This window comes from Bison bison, unplaced genomic scaffold, assembly GCF_000754665.1.
Source record: "Bison bison bison isolate TAMUID 2011002044 unplaced genomic scaffold, Bison_UMD1.0 scf7180017864118, whole genome shotgun sequence".
Classification (NCBI taxonomy): Eukaryota; Metazoa; Chordata; class Mammalia; order Artiodactyla; family Bovidae; genus Bison; species Bison bison.
The window spans coordinates 3,972,262-3,983,773 of NW_011494690.1; the positions used below are offsets into that span (position 1 = coordinate 3,972,262).

The 11,512-nt window shown below is 37.3% G+C and overlaps 1 protein-coding gene across 2 annotated transcripts in view; it reads left to right on the plus strand.

Annotated features, from left to right (window-relative positions):
* Positions 1–1,878: 1,878 nt before the first annotated feature.
* Positions 1,879–11,512, plus strand: part of SECISBP2L (SECIS binding protein 2-like) — a 61,225-nt gene continuing 51,591 nt past the window's right edge. For both annotated transcript variants that reach the window (XM_010839523.1, XM_010839524.1), the window contains exons 1-2: positions 1,879–2,129; positions 9,753–9,931. In XM_010839523.1, coding sequence (XP_010837825.1) covers positions 2,106–2,129; positions 9,753–9,931 — 203 coding nt within the window. In that variant the 5' untranslated portion in view covers positions 1,879–2,105. The remainder of the gene's footprint in view (positions 2,130–9,752; positions 9,932–11,512) is intronic.

The window sequence follows — 11,512 nt, forward strand, 5'->3', positions numbered from 1 at the left end:
TAAATTCATTCAGCATTCACTGATAGACACTAGAGACTTAACATTACACGAATCATTCATGTATGTAACCATAATATATATATGAGCCTAAGCACATAAACACACACACACACACACATACATGTACACACACACACACACACACACAAAATTTGAGGAAGTAGAGCTACTAAAACTAAATAAATGAGAGATCTTTACACACAAATATGTTTCTCCTCAGAAATAATTTCTGCTGCCAGCCTTGATGTAAGTCTTATTAACTTTACATAACTCCTTTCACCAGGTCAAAATATAGTACCAACTTAAGTACAGTTGGGGGCTCCACAACTTCTTGAAGTCCTATTCAAATAAAACTAGACTATTGAGCCAGACTAACTGAAAAGGCAAAGCAAGTTTTTACTGAAGCATAACAAAGCAAGCTTCTCAAAATTCTTCTCCAGCTGTGTATCTCCACACCAGTCCTTCAAAACAGGAGCCACCTCTACTCTCTTCTTTCACTTAAGTATAATTTAGCTTTTATGCTTTGATGCTGTTGAACTGTGGTGCTAGAGAAGACTCTTCAGAGCATCTTGGACAGTAAGGAGATCAAACCAGTCAATGTTTAAAGAAATCAACCCTGAATATTCACTGGAAAGATTGATGCTGAAGCCGAAGCTCCAATACTTTGGCCAGCCTGATACCAAGAACTGACTCATTGGAAAATACCCTGATGCTGGGAAACCTTGAGGGCAGGAGAAGGGGGTGACAGAGGATGAGATGACTGGATGGCACCCCCCGACGCAGTGGACATGAGTTTGAGCAGACTCTGGGAGATAATGAAGGACAGGGAAGCCTGGCATGCTGCAGTCCATAGGGTGGCAAAGAGTTGGGCATGCCTTAGCAACTGAACAACAAGCTTTTATTTTTTCTTCCTTACCCTGGAACTGACCAGCAAACAAGAACTCTTAGGGTATGTGTTGGAGGATGTGTTTGAGGAGATATCCAGAGGCAATCCACAATGATTACCAAGTGTCCAATCTCATGGCAGTCTCTTTCCTCGAGGAACTAAGGAACCGAAGGTAAGAGGAACAATCAATAAGCACGGTGGAAAGGCAACATACCAGAGTATGTTACCTGTTGAGTGGTGGGGAAAATTAGGGGTTCTGAGATAGGGCAGAGAAGCCTGAAGGTGAGCCTAGGGTTGAACTTGGTCCTTGACAATGAATTACCTAACCACTATTTGTGGAGCTTCCTGTCTCATTTCTCAGTAGTCGCCATACTGTGGTATTCTCCTTTACAGTTAAGGCTTCCTTTAGCCAGATGACAAAAGAAAGAATAACATATGTACAGGCAGCTAAAACCTCTTCCGATATACCAGAGGTAGTTTGGGATGAGAAAGTGGTCTCTGGGCAAATAATCCACTTGCCAATGCAAGAGACACCGGTTCCAACCCTAGTTTGGGAAGGAAGATCTCCTGAAGTAGGAAATGACAAACAGTTCCAGTATTCTTGCCTAAAAAATTCCATAGACAGAGGAGCCTGGCGGGCTACAGTCCATGATAGGATTGCAGAGTCCCACAGGACTGAGACTGACAGACTCAAGTGGTCTCCGAGGTCGCTCAAGTCCTCAAAACGCGCGTGTCCGAGTGGCTCCACACTCCTTAGTTTAGCAGTCCAGAGGGGCAGTTAAGTCCCACGCAAAGCGCAGAGCGGCTCAGGGAACATGCTACTTGGAAAGTCCAGCTGGCCTCAGCCTCCAGAACGGCCAGCTCGCGTTGGATTTCCGCCAGCTCAGGCCGCCTGCGATCACTCCGCCCACTGCCCCTGTGGACCTCCGCCCCCTTCTTTCCCTTCCGCGCTCCGCCATTTCCGACTACGCCTCTAGCTCATTTGGGCCCTCCTCGGCTTCCGTCCCAGATGATCCCTCCCCGAGGCTGCCGCTGCCCCCTCCTCCTGGAGCTGGGGCCGCCTCCTCGGCCAGTGGCGTAGCCGGACTCTGCGTCGCGGCCAGCTAGATAGGGGCGGAGGTCCGGAGCCCGGTCTCGACCCGAGCGGGGGGCCATGGAGAAAGCGGCCCGAGGCACTCTTCACACCGACTAACGCGGGCCCGTTGCGGCTGCAGGCGCCATGGACCGAGCCCCCGCAGACCAGGTACGCCGGCTTGAGCCAGGCCGGTCGGGCCGGGAGCTGGGGGTCGCGGCCGCGGCTTCCTCCCGAGCGGGCCCTGGTCTCCGAGCGTGGGCCCGGACGGCCGGAGCCCTCGGGTTCCTGCTGGCGCAGACCTCCTTTCCCCGGGATCCTGGCGGCGCCCCTCTCCTGCATTGTTTCAGATGCTGTCTCGAGCTTGGAGGCTTTTCCAGCTCTGATTTCCCCCGGGCTGGGGATTTGCTTTTGGCCGCCCTGACTTGTTTGGTGAAAGGGGCCAGAAGATTCCCAAGTTGTCCGTTCTTTCCCGAGAGAGGGTTTATAACTTCACCAAATACTAACCCCCCTCCCCCTTCCCTTCAGTTCTGGAATGTGTTTTTAAGGTGGAAAGGCTTCTCGCTTAGAAAAACTGTCAGGGAATGTGGTAACTACAGATGATGGAGGGGTTATGGGCTTTTTCAGACCTACGTTCCCTTGAGCGAAGCATTGTTTTTGCAGTGGTTTTATGGAGGTGTTCCTTTTTAGATATGAAATACTGCGGTTTCCCTTTGCCCTTCTAGCCAGTTATTTTGCCCAAAAAAAAAAAAAAAAAGAAAAAATAGTGTTTTTGAAACATCGATTTTATATTTTAAAGGTGTAGGACCCGAAGGTCGAGTTCATTTCCGAGCCCGTTTTCGTATTCACGAAGTCCCATTAATGTTTCAGTTGCATCAAATTATTGATTATCCAAGCTAGTAGGTGCTGGGAGGCTGGGATGGTGACAGTGTTTAAAAAAAAGGGAAAAAATCTAAAATAATAGTTTTCTTCCCTCCAAAAAGTTTCAGTATTTTCCATTCTGAGATCTGTATGAAGGGATTTAATTTGATGAAATCGAAGTTTACTCACTGTCCATTCCCCCTCTTCAGTTGAAGGCCTTGCCCAGTAATGAACTCGGCAAATAGATAAAGGAAAAAGATTAGGGGTTAGCCCGATGACTTTACAAATGGATAATTAACACCTGAATAACGAGACAAGATTTCCCAAATTCTTGTATTTGTATATATGTAGCTGGTATATTTATGTGTATATATGTAGCTAGTCAGAGGGAGTTCAGATTTTGAAATAGGTCTCTTTCAGCAGACAGCAGCTTCCTGGTTGTGGATATTTGTTTTGTTTTTTTCTTTTTTTTTTTTTCCTTTGTATAAAAATCTTTATTTAAAAAAAGCTTGTGTGAATATGACTGAAAACACAAGCGAGTTTTACGAAACAGTTTGTGCATTTACCAAAGCAAAACTGATGGGGACCCCTTGACAAATTAATTCAGGCTTTCCTGTGACCCAAGGTATTTTATATGTCCCCTATATCCAGTTTAATGAAAAATAATTTTCCAAGATACCTATCAAAAACCGCCCGAAATTTCAAAGCCTGAGAAGTGAATAAGAAATTTTCTTGAATGATTTTCCAGTACGTGTGTCACTAATGAAAGGGTTAAACATTTTGTTTCTTCACTGGGATGACAGAACTGTAACTAGTAATGCTGTCATGTATATACTTATGGTTCCATGTATATATATATATATATACTTATGGTTCCTTTCATCCCAGAGGAAATGTAATTAACTATTTAGATGGTAACTTTTAGCATAGTTATTTGTATGTAATTATCTTGACAGCAAGTGCTATGAGCAAATTCTTTAGAGAGCCTCTTTGTCTTTCATCCCGTTTCTTTCCAGAGTTCACAACCTATTAAAATTTTGTAGAAATTTAAGCTTCAGAAAGAAACATAAATGTAGGTTTTCTGTTGAAGAATTTTTTTTTTTTTTTTTCTCTCCAGTACCTCCTACCTCTTCCCTTAGCCTAATCCTAGGGGATTATGAGAGAATAATTTGAATCAATTGCTCTTTCCCCCACACATACACTCACAGAAAGCTGAGATCCCAAAAAGTGATGCTGCTTTGCCTAGTTCATGTTGTAGGCAGTTAATTCAGGGGTCCATGGATGACCTGGAAGGAGTCTCCTTCATTTTAAATTAGCACTTTTCTGATGGCAAAACTCCATTATTTTCATTATATTCTCATATTCATCATTGAAAAAAGGCACAGAACTATTAACTTAATGATAGATGAGGGGCTGGAACTGAGATCTGTCCACTGTGTGGAGTTCTTGATTGCTTTCACTATACCACTGAGTAATGTAATGGCTTTTCCAAGTTATTTGGAATGTACTTTTATATTTTTACTAAATGAATTTAATAAGTAAAAGTCATTAAAAACAGATGCCACATGTGCTGAATTTCCGTTTTTCTCTCAAAACATTTATTTTAAACCAGTGTTGGTTTATATTCAGAATTTCTGGGAATGTCTACAGCGTTAAAACTTATAATATTATAGTGGTTGACTATTCATAGAAGTTTGATTTTTAAAGACTAGTACTAATACAGACTTTCTGCATTTTGTCTTAAATCCTTGGAGTGTTGCACAAGTGTAACTTAAAAAATATCTAAGCGTGTTTTGCCTGAAGACATTCATGTTGTAGTTATTGGAATTATGTCTTGTTTATATATATATATATATATATATAAAATCTTTGTATAAAAGGATAAATTCTGTGTGTGTTGATCAAGATAATAAAAAGCAAGTTACTGGGAATACATGCTAGCTAGTAATCTTAACTGTAGTAATGACTATTTGAAAAAATGTTATAACCATAAGAGAATCTCAGGAGTAACCTCTTTTAGCAAGACTGTTTTAAATCAAAATGAGTAGCTTATTTTAATTGCCAGAGGTAGTTCTGAGAAAGGATGCTGCTTAGTATAGTGCATTAAAAAAAAAAAATCTGTTTTGTTTATTTAGCTGTGCCGGATCTTAGGTGTTTTTTTTTTCCCCTGTCCTTAAAGGGGAAAAAAAAAAAACTGATATAAAGGGATGTGAAGACTAAATAATGGAGTTTGTTTATAAAGTTTTTGTATTTCTATTTTTAGGACATTTAGGACAGTGTTTTGAGATTAAAAAAAAAAAATAAACAGTGGCTTTAGAAGTGACAGAACCCTTGAGGTTGACAGTCTCTTTTGTATTATCAAATAATTTAAACTCGGGCTTAGTTTTTAGTACATTAATGTTAGATGAGTTCTTTTAAAGTAATTTGCAAAATTATTGATCACTAATGCCTTTAATTCTTAGAAAACCAGATGTGTGATAAGTGTATATGGTTTCATGCAAAGAGCTGTTTACCAATTAAGGTATAATATTATCTGGGTTATAATTTTTTCTTTAAATAATTGTAAATGTCAAATAGAGTCAGCACTGCAAACTAAATGTATTCTAAATAAGTTACTCTAAAGTGTTTTTTATTCAGTAATACTTAGAGTTAGCTTTTATAGATCTAAGTAAGCTATTGCCTTAACATTTTAAAAATGCTTTTGTAATCAAAAAGAAAGTAAATAATGCTCATTTAGTGAAAATATCATTTGGAAATTTAAAAAGGCATTTTTTTCCCCTAAGCTTTTAAGTCAAAGGGGACTTTAAAAGTGCAATTTAAAAAAATTTAAAACATAATAAAATACTGCATATTAAAATGTATGGGATGTGGCTGAAGCTATACTCTGAGGCAAAGGCATAGTCATAAATGTTTTCGCTGTTCAGCATTTTAAAAGGAAGTTAAAAATTAAGCATCCAAGGAAAGAAGTGGGGGTAGGGGGAGAACTCCTCAAAGAAAGAAAGAAAATTCCAAACACTAGTATTAAATTTAGAAAGTTAGGTTTTAAAAAAGTACCATCAGAGTTTAACAAGATTAAATGTGGTCCATTTTAAGAAAAGAGGGAAAATGTATGAATAGGAAAGCAAGTAGGCAGAGTCTAAGTTAAATGCTTTGATTTTTCTCTTCAGTATTTTCTAAAGTCTTGCAAAACTTGATATGTGTAACTACTGATTTATTTAGTCAAGTGGCTTACTTTCAGTAAAAGACGTTCCAGAAAACAATAAAGCCAGCAGGTATTTCTTAAGCACATTTTCCTTCAGAAGACATTTATTTTATCTTTGGTCATGATATATAAAACATCTTAGTGTTTGATACATCCTATTTACCTTAATATAGCAAGAACGTGGAGGGTTTCCATAGTCTTATTTGTTCTGTGGGTGTGTAGTACGTACTGACATTTCACTGTGGGAGCATGCTTTATTATGTTCTACTTCAGTTTTGATTTTAAGTGGGTGTCATTTTTCTATTGCTTTCTGGGGAAATTGTTTGTACTCTTCTGAAAGTTCCATCTCAGAGGAATTTAGTCTGCATTTTCTGTTGATGTGTGCTTCATACTAGTGCGGTGCTCTCTTCAGTGCATGAGCTCAGTGTGTATTTGTTAAATTATACAGGCTCTCAGTGATCTGAATGCATTTGTTTAATAAACTTTTAAATAAGGTTTCTACAGTTTCTTGTTCAAAACAGGTTTCTGGGATTATGATTTTTCATTAACTTGGAAAATTCTGAAGTAATTTCTGAAAGATAAAGGTAATTTTACAGTACAGTGTCTTTTTTTTTTTTCCTTTTTTTTTAGCAAATAGCAGTACAGGAGTAGATTTTGTTCTGTTTAGACTTCTTCCATTATTTTATTTTCTTTAAGGAGACAAAAATTTGCTATAAAATTTCTGATTTCTTAACGGTCATGGCATAAATAGACTAAACAGAAATACAAACTGAGGAGTATCATTGTATGAAGTAACTAGTTAATTTTTTCATAACATTTTGTTGTCTACTATGTAAGACATTTTTTCCTTTAATTTCTATATTAATGAAATAACTGCCAAAATCTGTTGCTTGCTTAACATATTATCTGTATGACTTTTATTATGTGAAATTTTAAAAAATATTTTGCCATATGAACATTACTTTTCAGGCCTGAGGACAGCTGAGGCTGCATTTTGATGTATGATGCTGAAGGCCCCAAAGTCACGACAAACAACTTTTAAAACCATAGGGAGTTGTAACTGTGGGAGAAAGTTTGCCAGTCTGTTCCTACTAGTGACATCTTCTGTTTGTGCAGCTGTTGACTACAGCAGCTTCTCTTTTTTGGTAAAAACAAAGGATCATTTCAGTGTTTGTGAGTTTTATTGTTGAATGCCAATATCTAGAATTGCACTTAGAATAGAAGCCAATACAGACTTAAATTTTTGGGGACATATACTGTGTATATGTGCAGATATTAGTTATAAATTATGCATGACACTTTTTGAGTAGTGGTTACTTAAATTCACAAAACATATAAAGAACAGATGAGACTAGGTATTAAAAACTTGTTGCAAAACAAAACAAAAAACTTTTTTTTTGTTTTTGGCTAGTCTGGTGGTTTGTGGGGTATTTGTTTCCTCACCAGGGATTGAACCCGTGCCCCCTGCAGTGGAAGTGGAATCCTAAACACTACACTGTTGGGAAAGAGCAAGGATATGAATTTGTTGTTACCAAAGTAATTTATGAATTGGTATTATTTGGGGGTATCAGGAAAAGTTATTTTTAAATTGCCTTATTTCTTTATATTAGTATTCTTAGTTTTTTTTCATATGGGACTGAGAATTTAATATACCCATATGCCTTGAATTAGAAAAAAAAATTCAAATGTCTTCTAGCCCAGATTTATACAGCTGTTCAGGATTCTCATACGTTCAAAGGTTGATATTTTAGACCTTGATAAGTTTTGAGTCCTAATAACTATCATAGTGCAAATCACCGACCTATATACTATTATCATAGTGCAAATCACCGACCTATATACTATTATCATAGTGCAAATCACCGACCTATATACTATTATCATAGTGCAAATCACCGACCTATATACTATTATCATAGTGCAAATCACCGACCTATATACTATTATCATAGTGCAAATCACCGACCTATATACTATTATCATAGTGCAAATCACCGACCTATATACTATTATCATAGTGCAAATCACCGACCTATATACTATTATCATAGTGCAAATCACCGACCTATATACTATTATCATAGTGCAAATCACCGACCTATATACTATTATCATAGTGCAAATCACCGACCTATATACTATTATCATAGTGCAAATCACCGACCTATATACTATTAACATTTGTTTTTGCCTCCTATGTTGGAATTCAAGAAACCAACTCACACATTATTTATGAGTACAATTATGTTATCTATTTCAGATTTGGTCAGTAGTACAAAAGTAGACATCAAAGTTACATCAGGTGGGGAGGAAGGATATTGAATTGATACTGCTGTATAGTTCAGATTTCTTCCCTAGACATGTGTTTTCAAATGTTCATAATGAACTGTTTTTGAACAGTTTGAAAAAAGGCTGTATATTCAGCACATATATTTAGCATGTCAAGTCTTTTCTTTAGATTTTTTTGGATTTTCTACTAATTACTTTTGTGAGAAACATGCATGAAATTTATTCAGAGAAATATGCCTTGATGGGAGCTTCTAATAAATGCCATCTCAGTGGGGAAAAAGTTCTGGTTAGATCTATTGCTTTCACGTAGTTTGATTTGAGTTGTTGAAATATTGGGTTGCATTCCACTCACTGGTTTTGCAAAGTGTTTATCTTTTAATATTGTTATGTTTGTGGGTTTTTTCCCCCAAGTCACCTTGAGATGTTTGTAGTTTTTTAACATTCTCCTTTTACAGAATGTGCCTATAGATTATTTTATTCTAAAATCTTAAAAATTTTAGTTAAATATAGCAAACACAGAAGGAAAAATGCACAAAACCAGTGTACAGCTAAATGAGTTATTGGATGAAGACCTTGTGTCACCCATGTTAGGATACAGGATTTTGTTGGGTGCCTCAGAAGCTCTGCCAGGTGCCTCTTCCCAATCACAGCTTCCTCTTTCCTGAGAGTAATTCCTATCCTGACGTTCATGGCTCTTCTTTACTTTTCTTTATAGTTTTGTCCCCAATTTGTGCATCCTTAGTATGGTACTTTACTATGTTTAAACCTCTATAGATTTATAAGAGAAGATAAAAATAAACTAACATGGAGCACGAATTCTGGATTACCTTATTTCCTCGGTTTGTTTGCTGGAAAGCTGAAGTGCTCACTTTTTTCTCAATTTAACTGTGAAGCCAAAGTTTTTCTCCCTTGTGCTAAGTTGTTTTTTTCATTTATTGTAGACATTATCCTTCCTTTTAATTTAACCATACTAATCTAATTTCCTGCAATGGACAGAAATAAACTTTTTTAGGCTATTCAAACAAATATAGAGTAGTTATCCTTCAGAACTCTGTTCAGTGATTTTTTTCCACTAACAAAATTAACTTAAAACACAATGTTTTGTCTGAAGAGCGAGTTTGTTTTGTTTTGTTTTTTTACTACCAGCTTTATTTTTGGACTCCAAGGTATGACTTCCTTGTACTCTTGATTGTTTTAACAGCTTTGGTTATGTAAGAAATGACTTCATTGAATGTAGTAACCTTTGATAAAGTTTTTATCCAGTTGATGGCTTTGTCTAAATAACATAATCAGATTAAAATTTTAAAATGTGACCTTGCTCTTCCTTTGAATGTTTTGTGAATACTGAGAAGACTGTCTCTTTTATTGTTTTATTGTTGTGAATTTGTATTATTTAAGTTTTTGCTTGTTTGTTAGTAATGTGTTTCACTTTCTCTTTGAAGAATGTCAAGCTGTCAGCTGAGGTAGAACCATTTATTCCCCAGAAGAAGAATCCTGATACATTTATGATCCCTATGGCACTCCCAAATGATAATGGAAATGTTTCTGGTGTAGAACCAACTCCAATTCCCAGCTACCTGATTACCTGTTATCCATTCGTGCAAGAAAACCAGTCCAATAGGTAATTTGTTTATTATTATTTTCTTTTGGTGGGGGAAGAAAGGGGTAGGGAAATGTAGAAGTTTGCAAAGCACACGTCTTAACTTTTTCCTTTTGTAACTTTTAAGTATTAACTATTTCTCTACTTTCTAAGAGGAGTAAATGAAACCAAATGATGTAGAAATTTAAAAATTGTTGGCATGGATTATTATTATTTTCTCATTCTTTCTAAGAGAAAATGGAATTCTTTGTATCTCCTATAATAAGTTATTGAAATTTTTTTGAAATAAACTGACTCAACGGGAGGAAGGAATTATTCAGAAAGAGGTGAACAGAAAACCTTTTTTTGAGGATAGGCATATAATCCTAATTGCCAAGACAGTCTGTTCTAAGAGGACTATATCAAGGGATGGCCCTTAACTTTGAAGCTTCTGTGGCCAGTTAGCTTATTGTATCTTTAGACTCTGTAGTTTAAATTTAGTTTCTGTGCTATGGTCACAGAGTGATTTAGCAAAATGCTTACAGCTCGGATACTGTGTGACCTAGTGGTTAGGGTGTGTCTTGTGATAGTCCCGATAGCCTTTCTAACCCTGCTTAGACTGTCTGAATGATTAGCACTTCATTGGTGTAGTTCATTTTATTGCTGTATGAAAGTACTTTCAGCATGTTTCATATTATATCACACATTAAAATTGTACTTCTAGCACTGTAGGATAAATGGATGAGGTAGCTGGACTCTAGCCTTTGCCCAGCCACCCCTGAGGGCTAAGGCAAGTCAATATTTCTACACATGTTTAACCATTGTGTCACACTAGTGTGTTCAGGCACATTCTTTGAGAAATTCTGGATAGATGAGATATTTGGTCAGTAAATTACTCTCTCAGGTATTAAATATTCAAGTTAATACTCTAGAACTCTTTAATAGTTTGGGGGATTAGGCACAGTAGAAGCTAAAGGATTCTGTTCAATTGAGTCAAGGGAAATAGATTTAAGGGACTATATCTGATAGATAAGAGTGCCTGATGAACTATGGACGGAGGTTCCTGACACCATACAGGAGACAGGGATCAAGACCATCCCATGGAAAAGAAATGCAAAAAAACAAAATGGCTGTCTGGGGAGGCCTTACAAATAGCTGTGAAGAGAAGAGAAGCTAAAAGCAAAGGAGAAAAGGAAGGATCTAAGCATTTGAATGCAGAGTTCCAAAGAATAGCAAGAAGAGATAAGAAAGCCTTCTTAAGCGATCAATGCAAAGAAATGGAGGAAAACAACAGAATGGGTGATCTCTTCCATAGAGATCTCTTCAAGAAAATTAGAGATACCAAGGGAACATTTCATGCAAAGATGGGCTCGATAAAGGACAGAAATGGTATGGACCTGACAGAAGCAGAAGGTATTAAGAAGAGGTGGCAAGAATACACAGAACTGTACAAAAAAGATCTTCACGACCCAGATAATCACGATGGTGTGATCACTGACCTAGAGCCAGACATCCTGGAATGTGAAGTCAAGTGGGCCTTAGAAAGCATCACTATGAACAAAGCTAGTGGAGGTGATGGAATTCCAGGTGAGCTATTTCAAATCCTGAAAGATGATGCTGTGA